This window comes from Gavia stellata, chromosome 1, assembly GCF_030936135.1.
Source record: "Gavia stellata isolate bGavSte3 chromosome 1, bGavSte3.hap2, whole genome shotgun sequence".
In the NCBI taxonomy this organism is placed as follows: Eukaryota; Metazoa; Chordata; class Aves; order Gaviiformes; family Gaviidae; genus Gavia; species Gavia stellata.
In genome coordinates this window covers 15,583,334-15,607,860 of record NC_082594.1, presented here as the reverse complement: position 1 = coordinate 15,607,860, position 24,527 = coordinate 15,583,334, and the positions used below count along the sequence as shown (strand labels likewise).

At 38.0% G+C, this 24,527-nt stretch overlaps 1 protein-coding gene across 4 annotated transcripts in view; it reads right to left on the bottom strand.

Annotated features, from left to right (window-relative positions):
- Positions 1–24,527, bottom strand: part of YAP1 (Yes1 associated transcriptional regulator) — a 95,370-nt gene that overhangs the window by 24,410 nt on the left and 46,433 nt on the right. For 3 of the 4 annotated variants that reach the window (XM_059818503.1, XM_059818495.1, XM_059818511.1), the window contains exons 3-4: positions 19,063–19,178; positions 10,819–10,932 (exon numbers count right to left, since the gene is read on the bottom strand). In XM_059818503.1, coding sequence (XP_059674486.1) covers positions 10,819–10,932; positions 19,063–19,178 — 230 coding nt within the window. The remainder of the gene's footprint in view (positions 1–10,818; positions 10,933–19,062; positions 19,179–24,527) is intronic. The other variant, XM_059818520.1, reaches the window with a different exon arrangement.

Genomic DNA, 24,527 nt, shown 5'->3' with positions numbered 1-24,527 from the left:
TACAAAGGGCTGGAGGTTCAACTCCAACCTGCAAGTCCCATCCTGACCCAGCGGGGAAAAAAAAATAGTGGGAAGATGATGTTGCTGCGGATTAAAGCTTAAAATCAAGCAGTTGATCTTATGAGACATGCAGCACCACTTCACTATCAAAACTGAACTTCAGGAAGAAGGTGGGATGAGCCAATCGACCAGCTCTGCAATGTGAGCTGTGATCCCTAGGCCAGCAACAGGAAGAGACAGGACAGCCTGTTCCTCTGCTGAACAGACACAGAAGGCTCATATGAGCCAAGACACCAGAAACTGTTAAGCAAAAGTTTCAACAGCACCAACAGCTGTCCTGCAAGGCTGTGAGCAGTGAACTGTAATTACAAGCTCGAGGACCTCCACTGGGCAATCTCTGCTGGAAGACGGACAGCAATTAGACTACCTACATTTACCAAATTAGGGCGAAGTTGAAGCTAGAGAGTGCAATGCAAAAAGAAAGGCAGCCCACCTAGCAACTCTAGACAAGCTAGACATGACACTACTGGAGTGGGGAATATATCTCCTCCTTTCTCTCTTTTTGCCCAGAATCCTATCAAGTCTGAAACAAGGACCATGCCTTTTGCTTTTTTTTAATCTTACCCTCTTTCACCTTAAAAAGAGACAATTAAGGGGTCAGTAGGGGACAACAGAAAACAACAGCCTTCTCCTGCTGTTAGCTAATTCTCCAACTCAAGCAGAAGTCTGTGCTACCCTTCAGAAGTTCCAGGATTCAAACCCTGCTATTAAACAAGATGGAAGGTCAATTACAGTGGAAAGTAAAGAGGGACAAAGGTTAGAAAATTACAATCACCTGGAAGAAGCATATCTAAGTTAAAAGCAAACTACCTAGCTTGTAAAAATTAAGTATCCAAAGCTGAAGAATGTCAATTTTCTTTAGGTTAAAAAGGCCACCTTTGTGGTCTAGTCTCCAATTCTATAATCATGGTTTCAGAGTCCCTGCCTCTTGCAGTTCACAGCCAAGTCATATTACAGATAACCTTATATAAATTTATCAGTTTCTAACCTTAGTTAAACACTTAAGTGCAATATCACTAACATCCCTTCAACATGCTATGAATTTGTTTTTCCTGCACGCACCATACAAGTATTACTTCCCTAGGTCTCTTTTCCACTAATATGCAGCTTTGGAAATAATCTCCCTCTCATGCTAAGTTCTTCAAATTTTATATACCTCTACCTTTCTGACAGCTGCTTCTATTATCCCTGTTCTCTCTGATCACAGTTTGCTCTGTTCTTCCCATCTACTGACTTCACAATTAAAACTGTAAGAAATAAATAATGTTAATCTGATCTTTTACATTTTATTCCACCATCCTAGATCCCTGAAATGCTTTCTAATGTCCATTTTGAAAGTAATGTTTCTAAGTAAAAGTATAGCTAAACCAGGAATATCATAAGATATTGAGACTTCAGTGTATACTTAATATTCATCAATAAATATTGGGGGAAAATTTAATTATATGATTTGGTGACTCTTCAGAAACTGAACCTAAAAATCTAGTTTCTAAACTGTTATTCAGGAATCCATTAAAACAATTTTTCTGAGCATTTTTACTATTTCAAGAATGCAAGTGCAAAAGACTTCAAACTGAAAAGATTTTAAACGGCCCTGGAGATGTTTTTCATGTAAGAGAACTACTTTTAACTGTGAAATTAAGCTAAAAGTTTGAACATTAAAAGAAGACATTGCTAACTGAATTTTACTGACTTAACAACATACTCAAGTGAAGAACCAGTGGGCAAAAAACCAACAGCAGTAACACTGAATGATTTTCAGCCATCTTGGCTGATTACACAAGTGCGCTATCTTCAAGTGAAACAGAAGAATGTAATTTTCTATCATTTCCAACACAGTATTTAATAAAAAGAGGGAAAACACATCTTGTTTCAAGTAACAGGGAAAACCAGAGGGTTTTAAAGCTTTGTTGTTGTTGTTGGGGTGGGGTTTTTTATTTGTTTTGGTTTTGAGTTGTTTTGTGGTTTGTTTTTTTTTTAAATTCTCAATTCTCCATTACTTACTGAGGACATGACTGCAGAAATCTGCACTCTAAAGAATATACTTATCAATGTGATCTCAGATAAGCACATTTTATTTCTTCCACACCTCATGGGTTTGTGATGATCCTGACACGCACAGCTCTTTTTAAGTACTTTGAATTCAAAGGCAAAGGGCTTCATTTATCTAGTAGAGTTAGGACTTATCAGTTTGCTGATGCATCCTGTTCCTTACCTTGCATGGGTATGGAAAGCATTTAAATAAGGGGCTCTGCACCCACACAGCAGAGACTGCAAAGACCTCACAGGCAGAGAAGGAACAAACAAGTCTTTGTTTCTAGAAGAGGGGGATTTGAGGGAGGAGGAGGAGGGGCAGACCAGTTAAAAAACACAGCAACGCAAGACAAAAAAGATCTTGCCGTCCTATAACATGGCTTAGCTTCACAATCTGCAGAATACAGTCAATTGTAATAGCTGCAATATGCTTTTGAGAACAGAGAATTAGTGGTCTTCAAATGTTACACATTAAACGTTCTACTGTCCAAACTCCACAGCAAAATGCCTGTTCTGTACTGTAGCACATAATACTTGACAGTTACTGAAAAAAAAGTTTAGACTACTGTCTACATACTTAATGAAAAAAACCCAGGAAAAAAAACCCCAAAAAACAAACCAAGAGAGAGAAACCATTACCAGTCATTAGTACTAGAGAGAAAAGGCCAGCAGATTGTTAACAACTCAAACATAAAAGGCTAATTCTCTCCCAAGATTCTATACCAATTTAAATCCCACGTCCCAGGGCACCGACAGTTTGCAGTAACACAGTACCTTTCCCCTATGCAGAATTACAAAGATTGCTGTAGAGCACCCTTAATGATTAATAGACACCGCTGAACGTTTGATGGTTTTTCTTTTGTATTTATCATTTCACCCTTCAAAACTAAAACTAATTTTAATCTGCCAATTTAAAGATGTTATTTATTTGAACAAACAACAACAAAAAAGCTCAGGATCTGAGCATACTATAACTTACTGTTCTTAATAATGAGAATCAATGTTTTCATTGAGGGAACTGAAAAAGAGTACTTGTCCCCTTCAGCTTCATTTGGAAACTAGACAGGTTTTGTGCATCATTTTTGGCTATGGCCAGGTTTTTGAATGGTGCTAGTTTGCAGCACTGCAACAAAGGCAAAAATCCTCTTTGGTTAAATTGAAAAGAGCTGTGAAGAAAAAAAAATTACCAGCAGGATTTGAAAGAGTGAGTCTCGGAAGTAATAAAAGCTTGTTCCAAGTGGCTTTTTTAGAGAGACTTGGTACAACAATCTGTTGTTTAATCAGAATACAAGTCATGTTTCTGGATTCCATTCTTTATAATGCTTTGCTATATTACTTTAAGGAAATCCCAGTTGCAGTTTCATAATGCTGCTGTTATAGAACAACCTAAAAGTTAGCACAGTAAAATATTTCATTGTTTTTAGTCTTCATTAATCTGAGAATCCCGGAGCTTAGAGTGAGAGGGAAACCTGAAACAGACTGCTCTCTGGGCTTATTTTGCTCTCTTAAGTGTACAAACAAATCTTAGTGTCTTAGTCATGTAAAAAGAAATATTCACACACTCCTGAGCTGGTCTCTTGGTTAAAACAGGTACTATTTCATTGGATATAGCTTATTACAGAAGCATGTCCAAACTACAGATTGATTACTCTGCATTTATCAATTACTTGTATTCAAATTAAATTAATATATTTCTTTTTGTTATTCTATCACTATGGCACCTGTTGATTAAAACAATAAAAATTAATTTAAACAGTTCTTTTGTTTTCTTTGATAAAGCTGTCATTGTTTTTAAAAGCCTTTCTGTATCCTAAAATGCAGAGCTGCAACAGCTGGATTGACTGATCACCACTAACACAGCATCCACAGACAGATTCTTAACACACTGGAAACTAAACTTGACTAAAATGCTGTTGCAGTTGTTCATGGATCTAACTTTCTTCCCCACAGAAATCAACAGCAATATTTAGAAAGCACTTCCACTCAATGTATGCCAGTTTCAGAAGAACTGAAATATTCTGGCCATCCAGAAAAGCAAATATAACATAACGTAAGTAGCTATAAGTAACATAAATAGCTATAAGAAACTTCTGCTCAGTGCATGCATATAAAATAAAACATGTTCCATTCTTTAAAAAAAAAAATCAATTTTAATTTTAGAAGTCTAAACAATTTTTTAAATATTTGACTTTATTTTTAAATCTTCATAGAGAATGGAACTGACAGTTTAAGTGTTAGTACTACAGGAGAGCTATGTAGGACACACTGCATAGGACAGGTTATGAGAAGAAACCTCAACTAATGTCATCTAAGTTTAAATTGTATGTATGAAACACTGAAGACTACAGAAAGTGCAGGACTCAGAGCTCAACAAGGCCCTGTGTCTGTCCAGCAAATACCTGGCAAAATATATTTAATCAAGGATAGTCCGCATTTTAGACCAAAGTTTAATCAGCAAAGCTTCTACATAAGGGTATTAGCCGCAAACAGTTTCACTGCTTAATCACCACATAATGCTTCCTGGGTTAATTAGGCGAAAACACAAGGTTCTGTATAATTTATTATAAAATAACACCAAAACTTTTTTTTTAATGCAGGTTTCCTTCAGTTTATTTGAGGGGAACAAACCCTGTGTATATGCATGTACACATCCGCGTCTTTTTTTTAATCTCTGTCAGAAACCCATTACAAATGATTAAAAAGGAATTACAAATTCCAGTAAAAACTACTGTAATTAAAAAAAAATAAAAAACAGTATACTGTCAAGAAACAGAGCAAAATTGTTTTCTGTATATAAGAAACTGAAATAGTCTTTCAACATGGTTGAATTCAAAGAGGAAAAAAGCTGATGCTTCTTTGAATTTTAGATTATGTATGATTAGATATAGAGTATATAATTGTGTGTATATATATTTAGATTACAGATAATGAATGACATGTTCAAAATTATGCACTTTCAATTTTTAACGTAGCATGCTCATTAACAGAGACATGCAAACTGCGGTGCTAGAAGGATATGGTGGAAAAAAATGGCCCTATTAGGAGTGTAGTTTTCTTTCAGTCACACCTGTTCTAGCACAACACTGGAAGTATGCATTATTTTTACTGGCATAAAGACACCATTACCAACAAATCTCCTTTCTCAAACAGGATTAAATTATTCTGAAAACAAACCAAACCCAAAACAGGCATAAACTTATATAAACCTACAGCCCTCACCAATCCTTAATAAAAGTGGGGTTTTTTTCCTTTTTATTAGTATACAAATATTCTACATAAAGTAGGCAACTGCATCCATACACAATATTTGTGGACAGATTTATCTGTTTCTTCAGTGAACTGTGTTCAGTAAAGAGGTCTAAATACATCCTGCTTTCCAAAAAAACAAGATTTCACTTTCTGATACGACGACGAACAACTAATGAGCATTTATTGTCACTAACATAAGGGCAGGATCCCCTGTTATAAAGAGATGCTTACCAGTGAAATTTCACCTGCCTCTGCAGATTCGCAATGAACTCACTTTGACTCAAGTCACTGGTTCACTGAAAACCGATGCTGCTCCATCTGTACACATTCTCTGACACACATACCAAAATACAGAAGATTTTTCCCCATCCTAAGTGATCTCCTGAAATTGTTCTTCTGGAAAAACAGAGACAGGGAACTGAAAAATCGAATGCCAATTGACCTTTCAGATGAGTCAAATCCACTTTGTTCTAGAGAGCATTTAAAGATGATATGCCACTGAATTTGCAGATCAAAACCAACTGTGGCTCATGCTCTGCTTTTGTGCAAAAACGGAAGGCTGATCTGGAACTTAAAAAATCTGAAACACTACTGTGACCAGACATAAGGTCTGGGGGGTTTTTTTGACAAGATAAAGGCCAAAAAAAAAAAGTTTTCCAGTCAAGGGTTCTAGTTCTATCTCATCCACAAATCTGCCTCTGGCAAGGCTCCTACAAACTAATTTGAAGAAACACATATTAAACTAAGACCTGCACAGGTAAGGAATAAAAAAGCAACACTATGGAATACTTCCTTTTAATTTCTGATAATGTAAAAATGAGCAGATGCTCCAAAGCTTAAGCTTTTAAGTGCAGTTTGTTGTGTGGTTGGTTGCTGTTTTGGGTTTTTTTAAATGGAAATGTTAAATACACATTTCAATGAAATCTACAGGTGCATTTTACTTCAGTATTTCTGAACAAGCCCTTTTCATTTGTTTCAAAGGTATAATGTTCTTACATGACAAAAAAAGGAAGCAGAAAATCCTGATGTGCATTCTCTATATTCCTACTGTTATCATCACACTTTTCTTCCTTTTCCTACTTGTGTAGCTCAAGCAGCTACCGTACGCAGAGCCCCTACGGCACTTTCCATAATGATATTAAACACTGTCTTACCTTGCCTTTCCCCCCATCCGAAAGTCATACAAAACTTCAAAAAACATTAACATAATCTCTAAGTGGGAGTGATAAAAACGAAGTCATGGCAATGATTTCAAACCTGAGGTCACATCTTTTGCTTCATACCCCATACGGCAGCTCCACCATTTGAAAGAACAGAAGGAAAAAGACTGGGCATGTTTAACACTGGTATGATCACTAGTAACAAACCTATAGAACTGAAGTCTGGAATAAAATAACAAGAAAACTGACACAGTATCTTGTTTTACTCCAATTCCTGCAGACAAGACTTGTCTGACTACTCTAATGGAGTACTACTGTTTAAACACAAGACTTACATTAACCCAACAGAGACACAGAAATCAACTGCCAGTTTCCGGTATTTTCCCCACTTCAAGTTCACCGTCCCATCTCTGAATTTAACTAAGTACCCTCAAAAGGCAAATTATTTTAAGTAGCATTTCAAAAACAAGTCCTATCATCTGCAAACTTAAGTAACAGATAAAAGCCTTTTAATGGTATTTGATACAAAAGCCAATTCTTGGAAACTTGTAGCAATAAAGTTGAACGGTTCCAAACTTCAACTGGTTCTAGGAAATTTAATTTTATAGAAAAAGCAGATGTTCTCCTACTTCAACTCCAGCCACTCAGAATGCATAGCTGACCTGCTTCCTACCCAGACGTTCTTTGACTGTCAAGAAAACATATTAACTTATCTGGAAGGCTTAAGAAAAACAGTAGGATCTGTGCAGAATGACCAATGAACAGTGGCAGAAGCTAGTAAAAGACAAAACAGTCCAAAACACAAGCTCAACCTCACAGTCCAATTCTCTTAAAGAAATAAACTTATAAGAAAAAAAAAAAGTAATTTGAAGCCCCTTACTACGAGGCCTGCAAAGGCACTAAAAAGGTAGGACGGACAGCATGTTTGTACCAGATGCTCCACTAGACAAAGAATCCTGCTGACACAGGCCTAAGGACCCCCCTTCCATCCCCATTCTTTTGATCCCATGTCATCTTTTATGATTGCCTGTGCTTGGCACGAGAAGACCCTCTTTTCATACTTAGCTCTTTCCTAGATTTTAAAGTTTGTGAATTCTTCCAACGCAAAACTGTTCTAAAGTCAACTACGCAGACTTGGAGAATCAACATCTGAGCCACAACAAGACTCCACTGCTGTTTAAGTGGTGTAGCTGAAGACCTCAAGCCCACTTCAAAGATGTTAGATCTCAGACTTGGAACAAAGTTCTTATCTTCAATTTGGAGCACTCAGGTTTTAGACCCAGCCTACTCCACAGGCGGGTATTCAGACAGGGACTCTTATCTGATGCATTAGTCTTAAAAGCCTGCTCCAAGAAAGGATCCATATTAACTGCATCCTTTTATTTTCTGTTTAAAAGCATGAATGCAATATCCAAATTCCCCTTACCAAGTATGTCAGTAGGTGTGTCCGCCTAAAACAATTTCTTCTAACTGATCCTCCTTCCTCTCTCTTTTCTAGCCACATTAATGGAAAATTCCAAGCTGAATGCAAAGCTTGCATCTGATGAAGAACATACAGAGCCATAAGGGCTGTCTCCCTGGATGGTGGGAATTCTGAAGTAATAAGAGCAAAGACTCTTCAAACCTTCTGTTTCTGAACACTGGAAGAGTATGTTTGCACATACCATTCAACAGCTTTATTGTTTTCAATGGTTCTTCAGATTGATGAAAGTGGCAGTATCAGGGAAGAAATTTCTCCTTCATTTTCAATCAATATTAGTATCACTGTAGTAATCAAAAGCTTCAACATTACAAAAATGAATTCACCTAGGATTGCTTCTGAAAGTGTTAGTAGTCAAAAAATAGTGAAAACTAAGCCCTTATATTAAAACACAGTGATAGAAAAGAGTATGGTGATCCTCAGGGGGAAAAAACCCAACAGGATTTTCAACCTATATTAAGCACAGAAAGGTAAACTTCTGAGTCATTCACATGCTATTTAGGGTCACAGCACATATTTGTTGAGGATCTCCACATGATAAATAAATGCAAGGCTCAGTAAGTTAGCTCTGTCAAACAGATTTTTTTCTTCTTTACTGGAGAGACTTAAGGAGGTCACAAGTGAGAAAGCAACAGGAATAAGATTTTCTATTTTCTTGGCTCAAATGATAAAAACATAAACCACAATACAATGTGTACAACTTAAGATTTCAAGGAAAACTCCTTCAAGCTCAAGAGCAGCTAGCAGCTTGTCTCTATTTGCCATCACTCTAGATCAGAAGAGCCCACATGCTTTTTTTTTTTTCTTTCCTGCCCCTTTCAGTTACACTTGAGCTCTTTGACTGAAAAGGTCTGGAACAGATTAAAAGTCCGACCACAAAATAAAGAGCCTTGGCATGTACTCAAGCCTGTCTGGGATACACATACGCAGTGGGCCCAAAAAGGGAAGCTATGCAGCAAGAAACCCTTATGCAGTCTTTTGGAAATTTCTAACTTCTTTCAGTTTAACTGCATAGCCTTAACATTTGATGGAGTTTCAGTATGCAAAAGACAAGTAGTTTTTGCCCTTACAGTTAGACCATACTGTTTACAGGAGTAAAAAATAGTTCTGAGAAACAAGATTCATGTCACTCATGACCTCTGTCAATTAAAGCCTTTTCCACACTCCTTTTTAATTCCAGCTCATCATTGGAAACTATAAAGTAATACAAAGAAAAGAAAAATACATACCCTGCAAGATTACTTAAGTAAATATAATTGAGCTGCCTCCTTTAACTGCAAAAGGCAACACTGATTTTCAAAATGACTGCTTCCTTTTCAGCCTTATTCACATATTAACTAATTGTGGAGTTGCAAATTACCCACACACTCCTCTTGCAACACGCGAACAGGTTTGCAACTCTGGCTGGTGTTAAAGCCAGCATGGACATTTGCCAAAGCTGACAACCTTCAATATACGCCCCACCTTTGGGCTCAAGTTTCACAGTGGTTCAACCTGTCTACAAACCAGTGAGCAGTTTATAAACAAAGTATGACAATCTGGTGTTCTCCATAAGAGCAAACGGATGTTTCAAGTAAGCACTCAAGCCTACAAAACAAAGATTCTGAAATTTCTAGCAGCCATTTCAGAAAAACAAAACAGAATAGCGACTGTTGAGTTTTGCAGCTCTGTGTTTATATGGCATTCATGGAGTTAATGCCTCTCCCAAAAGGGGCCCACAGTTGTTGTTAGGTCAACCCCTGTAAAGCTTCAAAGGCTTTGTATCCCCTCAGCCTGACCTACTCAGTGATCTGCACACTGTTTTCATTTAGTTGCACTGAGTCCAAAACTAAAGCCTGAAAACCACAATGATGATTTTTTTTTTTTTTTTTTTACCCCCTACTGTTTTTTCCATGTCTCTGGAAAAATAACTAAAATCCAAAGGAGATGAAAATAGTAAGTTATTGGGAAAACAAATCAAGGGTAAATTAATACAGCTAATGAAGCTTACACACACAGGTCATGGCTTTATACAAAAACTAAAGTTGTAATACTACCTTAAATAGATCAGAATAATCACTTGGACAATTCAAGAAACTAGTTTAGAGTCTCTTAATATTATATGCTATTGCCATTGATAGTCATCAGGGCCAATATTTTATTTAAATGTCTGCAGCTCTGCTTTCCATATAGCTCAAAAACATTACAAAAAATGAGATATCAGTTCTATTTTAAGTTTTTACATCTAGACCTTGTGATCCCTAATTTACTATTTTTATTTCCAATATTATATAGTCTTTACCCCACAAAAAGATTATTAAAGTAGAAATAACAAAACTGATCTTTTCTCTCCATATTGTTTAAAACAGAAAGTTTTGTCATGATCATCACTGTGACAAGCTGGAATTATAAGCTGGTATATGTTTCAAGTGTATTTAAACAGCATAAATTATTTGACAATGCCTTCTTTAGGACAGAGCAAAGGAAAGTAAATATTTGTTTGGGAATTAAAAGATTCTTCTGTGGTGAAGGTTTGCAATTTTAAAGGGAAGAGTGAGCTTGGCTGAAACTGTCTCTAGCTAAGTAATTTCTGAATGCCACCAATTCTGGGAACTCCATGGATCATATGGCAAAATCCCAACCCCTAGCATTAGAAACTTTGGTGACATACATTCCTACAGGATATGCGCTAATCCTTTTTATCTTTTTTTTAAGTAATGATTTAAATAAGGTCTCTATAATTCAAATTAAAATATATTTTAATCGTACTATAAAAAGTTTCCAAAATATGCCTGCAAAATTAAATCTGAGTGAACTGAAGTGAATCAAAAATTCTGAAGTGAGATGAACTTTTACCAAAGCGTGGGTCAAGCCTTGGGTCTAGCCAAGATGTGGTCTTGTTCTTATGGTTTATGTAGTAAATTTCTCCATCCTGGGTCATAGCTTGTTCCCATCCATCGGGGAGTGGGCCTGCAATATAGAAGGAAGGAGTTGATGGCGGGCTCTTGTTTGCTCCAGCTGAAATTGATCTAAAAAAAATTCCAACATTTTACATATATAACAGTACATGAAACAGAAGAGTTTCAAGCTCATGTCTCACATTTCTGGGATAAGGGCAAAGAAGTGGCAGGTGGGAAATCAAAGAACAGAAAGCACTTCTATCATTTTGATTTAGGATTTGGAGTTTAATTTTATAAAACTTGTTTGCATACTTTCTTACGCTTTTGACAACTCCTTTTGCTATAGCACTATAGGACAAAACCAGCGATAAGTCAAGCCTGCCAGAATGAAACCAGCATGAGCACCAGGAAAAAGAATAAGCACAGAGACATTCTACCTCTTATGGGAAAGTTCATCTAGTGCTTAAGGCCCAGCAGCAGCAACAAGGTAACACTATCGAGATCCTGAAATATTCCTCTATCTTTCAGAAACAATTAAAACAAGTGACAAAACTTGTTTTCCCTTTACCTCATACCATAACCTTCTGTGAAAGCGTTAAAGGCTTAAGCAAGCAAAAACACAAACCTGAAGAACAGGAGGCAAACAAGCAACAAAAACGTAAAGGTAAGAAAGCACCAGGAGCAGACATAGAGACACAATGCTACAAACAGCAGTGCTACGCCTCTACGAGCAGGAACGCACAGGCAGGGAAATCTACATTTTGGAAATGGTAAAAGGGAGATAGGTGATGGTGTTCTAAAGTCCAGAGCTAGTGCCTGAACAGAGTCTTGAGGTTTGTTTCCCTTATGTTCCAAATAGTAGCTTTTGAGAAAACCACCTTTCATCGCTACACAGTTCATAAACCACTTGCTCCCATCTCTATATGATCATGTACATTCATCTGTATTTTGCTTAGACTGAAAACTATTCTTGAAGTTACATTCATCTCATCTTATCCGGCAGGTGCTTTACAAATGTATGTTTTTGAATTCTTATACTCACATAGACATGAACTTTTAAAAATATCTAAATTAGGTACAGGAAGATCTTGTCTGTATTTCTTTAGATTTAAGTACAATCCTAAGATGGTATAGCAAAAGATCCACTACAAGTGCTAAGAATGTAAAAGAAATTAGAACAAGATCTGCTGCCAGAAGCCATCACATTTCAACCTCTCCTTCCACTCCTCCTCAGTGTAATATAGTAATACGCTAGCAAAAGCCATCTGGCTGTTAGACTTGGACTAAGAGACCATTCTCTATAATGTAAGATACATTAAGTATGCACAAACATCAGAATTTCACAATGAGATTCAGATAAACACACAAAAACACGTGTGTGTATCTGGTAAATGCCTGAAGTACCTACTACATCCATGTTCAAAGTACATTAGCTCTTTGCCTGTCATTTTGTCCTGAAGTCATGTTCCTGTTGAAGAATTCATTGTTTAAAGCGGGGGGGGGGGGGGGCGTAGATAGATTTGCTTGCTTAATCTCAAAAGATGTTCTTGGAGAAATGTCAAAAAGAGTAAAATAATAATTTGATTGCACTCCAGTAATATCCCAAGGCATAACCAGGACAAGAATTTCTTATTGTGGTATTTGAAGATCCCCTGCAAACTACATTTCTAATTTAAACTCTTTCATTTTGGTTCGGAAAACTATGCCTTTCTCTAGCAACCTCACTACTCCACCATTAGGGCTACAGGTTTTCCAGTGAGGAAAAACAGTGATCTAACAATTGGACATTTCCTTCCCATCCTTAATGCTCATAAGCTTTAAATGCTGCATACAAGTAACAAGGGTACCTCCGCTTCTTTTATCAGAGGCTAGTAAACAGAACAGGCAAGAAAAAGTGACAACACTGCAAAACTTTCATAAATCCTAACATATTCACAGTATAACAGGACTTTGATGCAGAATTGAAAGCTCAAGTGCCAAGAACCCTGTACTTTGTTACCACACCCAAAGACCAGCCAGCTAATCAGTGAGATGCTATTTTATAAAACTGGGGCACAGGAGCACAGTGCATCCAAGTGTAGAAGCCAATGAAGAACCAAAAATGTTCCTTGACTGCTAAGCCAACACCCTAGCCTTGTGGGCAGACCTTCGCACTACCATTCTCAGAGTCCTTCTAAGCCACGCATCCCTCGGAGATGAAACTCAGCAAGAAATCATCTTTTGAACTGCAAAGCCAAAAAACCCAGCCGGCTCTAGGAAAAACAAAACTAGCCCTGGGGTTTCAGTCCTGCTTAACACTGAGTAAAGTGTATACTGGTCCAGCATGTTCCTTTGTAGTAAGAACAAAATGCCTTTGAAGCAGGATACCAGGAGCTGACCAGTCCATCTACCCGGTAGAAGAATACTGCTTATTAGATTCAGTGATCTGATGAGTACTAGCTTACTAGAGACAAACCTGGGCAAGGTTCTCTTTCTAAACAAAATGCACACCTGTGGGCAGGACAGGGAAGGTCTGTTTGCTCACCTGGCTGTCATAGTAGCAAGTCTTCCTTGCTAAGTGCCATCAATGGCTGCAGAAACAGAACTTTTCTCTAGAAACTTTTGGCATTAATCATGATGTTGCTTTCTTCCTTGGCCAGTAAACTGTTCTCGTGTTTCTGCTGTCATCCCTACATGTTGAAATGGTGGTTCAAAAATTGATTAGTACTGCTTTCTGTAATTCCTATTTGGTTTTGTGAGCAGTTGTGAAACCAGAAGACTGTCAAGTCTGATTTTGTTACTGGCTGGCTGACAAACTCTGTATTAAAAGGCAAGTAATGGAGGAAAAATGGACAACCATGGTGAAGAACAGCAGACACATTCACTCAGAGGATCTAGGAAAATTCCTGTGCAATTACATGTCCCTTTTCCCCCCGAAAAGGCTCAACAGAAACAGAACTCCCAGCATTAGCTTATGTTTAAGTGACTTAAGTTATATAAGCTCTGTATTGCTGCTCTTCAGACCTTCTCAGTAAAATTTCCATAGTTACTGTAGCTCATGTTGTACAAAACCAGCTATGCTTGGTCTAACCAAAAGTCCATTTAGTCCAGGCACCTACCCTGGGGTGATGGACAGATCTTATTGCTGAAAGCAGCCTGTTTAGTCTCTGTCAGACTCTATAAACTTTTAAATAAAGCACTGATACACATATAGACCCAAAAAGTATAGTGACTATGAATAGTACTTAGCCTCCAACTACCTCAGGTGATTTCTTGAGCCAGATTCTGTCTACTTACTAGGTGCCAAAGGATCTTTCTTTCAAGTAATTTTCCGGTCTCCCCTTGAACCTTTGTAAACATTTAGCACCAACAATATCCCTGTGGCATGGTCTCCCACTAGTTCTGTTTGATGCCTCCTAGGTCACTTGAACACAGTCACAGCCATAAGACTACAATGCTATGAAATTATTTGCACAGGGAGAGACAACCCTTCTAGGGAGCTCACCATTTACTGTGGTACTTTCAAAAACAAGGCTATAAAAAAAATTAGATTCCAGTTTCCAAGTTTTCCTTACAGAACTACTGATAAGGCATACCTCTGTAACTAAATATTTATATAATGCTGTAACTTAACATAAATATATGTAATTTTAAAAGTCTGTGTGCATGTCTCTGGTGCATGTCTCCATTTTTTGTGAGTTTTTACTTTCTCAGTATACCATTTTTGCTATGAAATGCAGAGTCTTGACCACAAAGCAAAGCACACTGCTGGCAGATAGAAAGTAACAGAAAGAGTAACGAAAGCAAAAATATAGTATAGATTCAAGCTGTGCTGGGATAACCAGTAAATCTTGCAAATCCCTACAGTTTCTGATACATAATTGTAAAATAAATGTCAATAAAGCTGTATTTTATCACAAGGTTAATGCATATTAGGAGGCATCTGTATCTAGATGTTAAAAGAATATTCATGGACAACCTAGGAACTGGAACACCTATGTTCAACAGCAGTCTACAAAATTTACCCGAAGTCCACCTTTATTCTGTCAAATCAGTAAAACTTAAAAAAAACATTTAAAAAGGGGCATTTTTTGCAGATGAAGAAAGAAATGAGCATTACTGTCATGCAGATACTTAGAAACTCAGTTTTCACAACAGACCATATGTAGTGTTGACTGTACACAAAGCAGAATTTGTCGTATGACTGGTTACGTAGAAAAGAAATCTGCAACTGAAGTGAGCAAGGATCTAAAAGAAGAGCTAGAACTTGTTTTAGTTATTGGCATATTCCTCCTTACCCTCCAGCCCCCCCGCAAGGAGCAAAAACACCCCTCAAGAGTTACGAATTCGAGTGTCCATTTCCTACCAACCTTTAACATAACACTACAGCCTTCCCCTAAGAGGCAACGGAATTACACTAGGTCTACAAACTTTCGCTGGGAAGCCCAATTCAAAACTGCGAAGTAAGACAAAAGAGGACAAAGACAGGTAATCTGCTCCAAAGCTAATTATCTAATGTCTATGCGCAAGCAGAAGAGGCTGAAGTAAGCAGTGCTGTCAAGCATGATTCAGGAAGTAAAAGTGTCTGAAGAATGGAAGTATATAAATACAGTTACTCTCCCATTTCTGTTATATCAACTGTAATTGTACAAGAAACAGGCATTGTTTACTTTCAAACTTATAACTTTACCTCAGTAAAAAACGTATAGGACAGGTTCCTCAGAAGAACAACGTACTGTTATTACTACCTTTTTCTTTCCTTTTTTTTCCCTTTTAAATTAAGACAGAAGAACAAAATTTTTCCTGTAATACCTTTAGGAAAAAAATTGTTAGAAACACACACAAAATTACAACAGTCAAAACTGATTTTTATATAGATGTTGCATATTTAGAAGTTAACAGGCTTGTTTTCTTTCCATTACTGATGTGAAGACGCAATCCTATTTCACAGAAGATTAACTAACAAATGCCATCTAGAAAAGCACTGTTTCTCCACATACATATGGTCCAAACCATTTTAATTGTTTACATGTAGCAAGCTAAGTTCAGCAAGACAGACCAAAAAAATAAAAAATAAAGTCAAAGAACCAAAACAAGTTGGGGGGGGGGGGGGGGGGGGCCTCACTTTTCGCATACTGATACCCTCCTGTAAAGGATGTCTGCTTACTAACAGTCATAAAATAGTTCATTCACAAAATCATGCTGGGAACAGGCAAAGCTGGTTCAGATGCCTATTAATGTCCTTAAAGAAACGTAACTTGCAGCAAGATACCTGGTTTCTCATCCAGTCTTAGCTGCCTCAAGAAGTGGGATTTCTTAAGAAAAACAACATAAAAATCTCAACCTCATGCTAAACTACAACTTCCCTATGCCAGTTTTGATTTTAAACACTCTTTTGACTTGCCTTCACCCTTACCACACCTTCTAGTTTTGCTTTCTTCCCATTTCCCCTGAGCTCCACTTATCCTATTTATCCAGAAAAGACAACAGGTTTATCTTCAATATGCAGACAGCAGCTTTCTGTTCTCTCTCTCCCTCTTCAGTTTGTTTTCCTGTTCTTAATTCTAGCTAGTGGAAGCTTCCAATGGCTTTCAAGACAGCTCCTAAAGATCTTCTCTCAAGTTTTACCACAGCAACTTTACTCACAAGCTCCTATGGCAGTCTGTAATTAAATATACTAAAACTTGGGCAGTAACTTCTGATTAAGGGCTACAATTACTGAGCACTATACAAGGATGAACCATACAGAAAGGAAAACATTCTCCCTTGTGGCGTTTCGAACATTTTTTTGCAAGTCAGTGACCTCCAGCTGTCACAATACTTACACTTGGCTTTTCCCAATATATTTCATGAAAGGCTCACAAAGCACAAGGGCATGTTTCACTGCCAGCAATATTTCATAACAGGAAACTTCTGTCTTAAACGTCTCAACTTTATTTCCCAGTTCTTGAGGATGAATACCCAAATTAGAACATTAAGTAGTCTTACATTTATGATGTTAGCACTCAGATTTAAGTTCCACTGTGCTGAAGTGGTACATAGTTACTCAATTTTTCCATTTCTCTCTTTCTTTATGAGGCCACCAAGGAAGCATAAGTTACCATGAACCCAGCAGTAAAAAGTAACAGAACCAGATATAAGAAACTTTAGTAAAAACAAATATACAGTCATAATTTAAAGTTTGCACATAACGATTTGCCAAATCAGGTATCAAAAACAGAATAGTATACAATAAATGCAGGTTCAATATTATTTAATTCAAAACAGACTTTTGTTAAATTCAAGTAAGTTAAGAGTAAGCAGGTGCATCCAAAGACCCAGTTCCAAGTCATACTACCCTCAACTGATTTAAGCTTAAAAAATGCAACCCCACGTAAACACGTTAACTTAATATACACAGAAGTCCTGATTTCTTCATGCACTTTATGAAACTCAGAGCACTGGGGAAAAACTTTACAAGAATTTCAGTTCATATTCAATACAGTATCATCTATGACATTAAATGTTCAATGAACTTGTATTCAAGTAAGTGCTTTCTCAAGTCACAAGACAACCTACTTAGTTAGGTGTCTCAACTCTTCTTTAATGCATAAGCAACAAGATCTATGCAGAATCACTTGCTCACACACATCAATCAATTATGTGTAAATACTTAATTTTCTTTTTAAAACAATGCTCATGTACTGATTGCTAGATTTTCTTTTAGATTTTTACCCCTTACAACTAACCAGTTTATTTTTTTGCTAAGGATCCTTCATTTCTTTCTAAGTACATAACATAAATTTTACTTCACTACCAATATTTTTTCCTGTTAATTCTTGGTACCTTCTGTTGAAGGTTTGAGGAGTTATCTTAAAACACAGAATTTACGTCAGTATTCAAACAGCAAGCATCTAAGTTTTAGCACAAATCAGATACGCCAAAAAGCAAGACAGGAAACAATTCCCTTGGTCTTTCTCCTACTCCCTGTTCTTCAGAAGTGTCCCTGCAAAAACATGTCATCTCTATTGCTGCAGGTTTCCTGGTATATATTAACAGAAAAAAATAATCACAGATACTTTATTTTCACATCAGAGCCTGAGACCTTAATTGCTCCAAATCATGACTTCCTGAACTTGAACAGGACTCCCATTTGTTTCAGGATAATCCAACATCCTGGCCTAGCTAGCATAAAGTTTGATTAGCTTCCCCTCCAATACTCAGTCATGAACAGCACAGTTTGGTCATGCCTGTTAATCTTTTGGTATTGTCTGCAGCATATGAATTGCAGCATGAAACAAAGCTGTCTAAATGGACAACAAAAAGCAGCACCAGAGAATAACCTTTGTGAAATACAGGAACAGCAGACATACACAAAATACAATCAGACTGTGAGAAAAGAAATAAAACATGAACCTCAGTGACAGACAGAAAGTGACAAAGCATAGGGAAAAGCGCAGCAGCCAAACTAGCATGGCACCAAATTTATCTGCTTGCTCTTTGCACCATCAGGACAAGAGAGCTCTGAAAACATGTAACAGATTCTATAGCAAGAACAAGCACACTTTACTGCTGTCTAGTGACAGCCCCCCCAGACTAGCTGAAAATAAATTCTATATTCCAGGAAAACATATCAGACTTCTCAGCTAGAGGAATAATCATCATGATACAGGATTTTGGAAATGATAGGAAAATAAGAGGAAAACCAAAATGTCTCTGCTTCTAAACAAGATTTTCGAAGTGTTTGCTTCATTCATTTAGCAAAGACAGAAAAAATGAGATGTTTGTAATAAATGTAGGACATATAAATGAATGAGCGTTTACCAAGTCTAGTAAGTGAGCAAGGGGAGGCAGAAGAACACTGCAGAAGCACAACAGCTTTAAAGTAAATTGACACTGATGTAATGGAAATTCTGCTCTTCATCAGTTTAACAGCACTTTCAGTCAGAAGCAGTTACACAAAAATTCTGCTTCTTTAAATGTCTGAATCATCCCTTTGGAAAAAATAAAAACACAAACCAAAGAATTACAGGATACTTTCTGTTGACATCATAAATATTATACAAATTCTCTTACCTCAAGTATCAGCCTCTTGCTAGATGCATCAAGTATCAACAAATTTAAAGTCTAAAACCAGGATAACTAGGATTTGGACTCTGCCCCCCCCCCGCCCCCCGCAATTAAAATAGTTAGTGGTATCTTCATTTGTATGATCTTTTTCATAAATACAGATTTTGCTTACCTGATGCCGAGTTCATAATGTTCTGCTGCACAGAAGGACTGGTGGGAGCTGTAACATTCATCTGGGAAAGCATGGCCTTCCTAGGATCTTGCCATGTTGTTGTTTGATCAATGTGACTAAGACAAAACAAAGCGAGAGTTAGGACAGTCATGCATTCCCAACAATGACCTGCTAGCACAGAAAGTTTAACAACAAAAGGTTAAGCCTGCCAACAACAGTCACATTCAAAACCAAGCAAGAACTGTTTGGATTCTTTCCAAGCATCACGGTATGTCAGATTCTCAAACCCTTACTCTGGCCACCACCACTTTCCCAACAAACAGCTGTAGCGATCAGAGCTAGAGCAATGGTGAGATAAGGCTCGATGTGAATATCATAATCTACTCTTGTACCCTTGAACAAAACATTCTCTTCCTTTTCTCGATAATTAGTTACTTGTCATTTTTAAATGTGACTTTAGAGTCTTTCAAACCAAGCCAGTTATGTCTGGAATCTCAAGCACCGTCCAGTAACTTGGCACTATTAGTTCATATTCAGTGCCTAGGGAGTTGTAATGAACTGGCTACTGAGTAATCAAGCTTTGTGCATAGACCACATCCCCAGATTATTTGATGGACTACTCCCCTCACCACTGATAATCAAACAATCTCTCCGTGGTAATTTAGGTAAGCAGTCACACTAAAGCAGTAATATGAAAGTGATGTGCAGCTGCCTTTCAACTTCATGTGAAAAGATGAGGACAGTTGGACTACCAAGTAACTCAACTGCCCTCTGCAGAACCTAGTTACAAAACTTTGGGAGCTTAGATTTATCTGTTTTGAAAAAAACTGGAAAGTACATTCAGCACTATCATTCACAAAAGTATTCAATTCAATGAAAATACAAAAGTGTAATGAATGATTACTTCACCTTTTGAGTATGTGATTAGCATGTTTTGCTAATGAATAACAAATGCAGGCTAATCGTAACAAGCATCAATGCGATCTTGACGCCGTTAAGCAACATTGCTCCAAAAAGCACATGCGGACAAAAATAAATCTACTAATACACACTGAGCACTGACAACAAAGCTTGTTATCGATTCATTTAGAACTGGTATCAATTAAAACTCATATTCAAATAGTACTGTTATCAACTAGAATCCAATGCATCATTCACTTGGTACCATTCTTTTCTTACATCAATAATCCTTACTTTTTTCTGAATTACATGGAATGCCCTTTTTCATTTACTTCACCAAAACCACAACATTTAAAGCTGCAATATAAATTCTATTGGTGATCTGAGTTCAAAACTAGGTACTCAAACTCATACCTCTGCTTTGTACCTGTGTTTTGCACTGTGTTTTGTATGTATCTTGGTGGATCAATGCGTATTTGTACTGAGCTATCAATCAGGCTGTAAATTTTCCATATTTTTGTTTGGATTAAATAGTAATTGTGCCGCAACTGTTCCCAATTCATAGTTTCTCTTATTTTAAGGTATATTGAAGTTTAGGGGCTGGTACTGTATTATTTTAGACATTCTAAAGGGATAAATAATTCATATTTGGTCACCTCAACACTAGCATCTTTCTTGACACTGACATCTGACTTTGTCACCCTGCCCTCCACCAACAAGAACGGAACCTAAATAGGCACTTTTAGGACGTAATTAATTTGATCAATTTAAGGAACATATTGAAGGTGAATCAGGACTGTTTTCTCCTTCAAGAAGGGAACCTAAGTTAACTAGGTCAAATACATTGACATTAGAAGAGATGAATCCCAAACTTTGTTTATGTATTTGCATGCCCGCAACATCCAAGAGCTCTGGTCATAAATTAAGACCTCATCATAGGTCAAACCGGATGAACAAAACAGAGTGTTATTTTCTCCCTGCCCTAACCAACTAATTGCTATGCCTAGAAACTTACTAATGAAACCCTTGACTCCAATTAATAAAAATGTGCTCCACTGAATTACTAAGTGTTTTTAACACATTCTTTGATGTTCAAAAGTTGGTATTTTCCCCCAAAATACTAAATCTTGTTAACTACTTCATCATTTGATGGACTTGTCAGTGTTAGGTTTATGGCTGGACTTGATGATCTTAAAGGTCTTTTCCAACCTAAACAATTCTATGAATCTATTTCAAACAAGTGAGAATGAATAGATACAAATTCAGAAGATCATAAAATGGGGCAGTAGTCACCAAATTAGTTACTTATATAGAATTATTTATTGTTTTAGGATATATATGTTTTACACTCTCTAAACGTGCACACAAACAATTCCAGGTCAAAGAGTTACAGACACACTGTTGCAGGGTCACAAAATAGGCAGGAATGTTATTTGTACAAAAATATAACACTAAACAAAGCTCTACTTTGTCTGCATGTGGCAACTACTGCCAGTTTTCCCTTGTGTACAGGAATCCCCCTGTTACTACAGCGTTAATTAAAACGGTGTCACTGCCATGTCAGTTTCCATGATACAGCTCATATAATACAGGTACTATTAAGCACACAAGATCTTTGGTTACATATGTTTTCCAATATTCAGCTCCACTGAGAAACATGCCACAAGCAGCAAGCCTTCTTTATTTCCTATTTAACCTATTCATTTATAAAACAGAGCACAACATGGTAAAGACTGCCCTATATATACCGTACTATACATAAACCTTCATACTGGAGAACTGGTCAATTTTGCAAAGCAATGAAAGCAGGTAAAGATAATACAGATGTAAAAACACTGCACAGTAATGCTTCACAGACTATGTGTTTAAACTACAGTACCAGCATGTGCTACTCCTCCCCTCTATTTCTGATTTGTTATGTTTGCTCAACTCAATTCTGGGAACAGTGGAAACGGGGAAAACACCACTGCACCCATGATTACACATTTGTTTATTTCCATTTAACACCTATAAAAATCCATGTAATACTGTGAACTTATAAAATGTCTACCTAAGGTACATATTTTATAGCCTTTGTTTTTATATGCTATTTGAGTGTAGAGTAACAGAAGGAAAAATGTTGTCTCAGTGCATTACACAACCATTTTTGCAGTTAACTGTAGGAACACACTGAAACAACATTCACCAGCTTTTCCAAACATATCTGAATATGGGATAGATGAATGGACTATGGAAGAAGCAATTTTAAAAGTACCTCCAATTTTGAGCACAAGGACACCATCATCAATTCCTCAAGACTGCTTAAGCATACCACATAAAGTATAGTCAATGTTCATATGGAGTTGTTAACATGGGTAACTATTTTAGGCCACAGCTTCCAACTCTTCCCTAGCTGAGTATCACTTGAGAAAAGTCAGCATGTTCCTTACTTTACCAACTAAACTCCAACCAGTAGTCTTCTTAGAGCAAAGAGGCACAGAAGAAAAGTCTCAAAGTAAGCAAGCTGATTACATTAAAATCATACTAAACATAAAGTTGGTTCAATAAGGCAAACTTTGTCCCCTCACACACAGCTCTGTGATGCTTCCTGACCTACATATCGACTTCCCCCGCACCTTCCCTCAAAACCTTTCTCTTCAACCTCCCTCAAACCACAGTCCTTACATATATCTTACCTGTTCCACATCCTGAGTTTTTGAACGCTATATATTAAGAAACCACCCAAGACACATCACAAGAGATCAGTTCTTTTCCACAACTTCAGAATCACACTCATTAACTTACAGAATACAAAGCAGGCAAAACCCCACTTACATGGATGAAATGTTTAAATAAATCATAGCGCTACAGGAAGGAATATACATCTTCATTTTGTTCAGTATCTGCAGCATGTGCACGAGGGTAACTTACTATAAACACTATACATTTCTCATTAACAATTTAAGTACGGGAACTGGACATTCTCCACAAGTAAAGATCTTTTCCTCCGTTTTGAATAGCAGTGAGTAAAGGTCTAAATGGACATAACAAGGTTTATTCTTCATCCTTCAGAAAGGAAATCTTAAAAGGCGCAGGAGCAGGCCATCCCCATGTACCAAAAGATGAGCCGGCAGAGAAGACGACCGGCCTGGCTGAACAGAGAGCTTTGGCTGGAACTCAGGAAAAAACAGGAGAGTTTATAATCTTTGGAAGAAGGGGCAGGCAACTCAGGAGGGCTACAAGGATGTCATGAGGTTTTGCAGGGACAAAATTAGAAGGGCCAAAGCCCAACTAGAACTTAATCTGGTGACTGCCATAAAAGACAACAAAAACGTGTTTCTAGAAATACCTTAGCAACAAAAGGAGGGCTAAGGAGACTCTCCATCCTTCACTGGATGCCATACAGTGACGAAGGATGAGGAAAAGGCTGAAGTACTTAATGCCTTCTTTGCCTCAGTCTTTGACACTAAGACCAGTTGTTCTCTGGGTACCCAGCCCCCTGAGCTGGAAGACAGAATGAAGCCCCCACAATCCAAGGGGAAATGGTTAGCGACCTGCTACACCACTTAGACACACACAAGTCTAAGGGGCCAGATGGGATCCACCCAAGGGTGCTGAGGGAGCTGGCAGAAGTGCTCACCAAGCCACTTTCCATCATCTACCAGCAGTCCTGGCTAACTGGAGAGGCACCAGCAGACCAGAGGTTAGCGGATGCGATGCCCATCTACAAGAAGGGCCAGAAGGAGGATCCAGGGAACTACAGGCCTGTCAGCCTGACCTCAGTGCCAAGGAAGATTATGGAGCAGATCATCTTGAGGGCCATCATGCAGCATATACAGGACAACCAGGTGATCAGGCCCAGCCAGCATGGGTTTATGAAAGGCAGGTCCTGCTTGACTAACCTGATGTCCTTCTATGACAAGGTGACCTGCTCAGTGGATGAGGGGAAGGCTGTGGATATAGTCTACCTAGACTTTAATAAAGCCTTTGACACTGTTTCCCGCAGCATTCTCCTGGAGAAACTGACTACTGCTCATGGCTTGGATAGGTGCACTCTTTACTGGACAGAAAACTGGCTGGATGGCCGGGCCCAAAGGGTCGTGGTGAATGGAGTTAAATCCAGCTGGGGGCTGGTCAAAAGTGGTGTTCCTGAGGGCAAGGTATTGAGGCCAGTTTTGTTTTATGTCTTTATTGATGATCTGGATGAGGGGATTGAGTGCACCCTCAGTAAGTTTGCAGGTGACACCAAGTAGGGTGGGAGTGTTGATCTGCTGGAGGGCAGGAAGGCTCTGCAGAGGGATCTGGACAGGCTGGATCGATGGGCCCAGGCCAACTGTATGAGGTTCAACAAGGCCAAGTGCCGGGTTCTACACTTGGGTCACAACAACCCCATGCAATGCTACAGGCTTGGGGAAGAGTGGCTGAAAAGCTGCCTGTCGGAAAAGAACCTGGGGGTGTTGATTGACAGCCGGCTGAATATGAGCCAGCAGTGTGCCCAGGTGGCCAAGAAGGCCAACGGCATCCTGGCCTGTATCAGAAGTAGCGTGGCCAGCAGGACTAAGGAAGTGATTGTACCTTTGTACTTG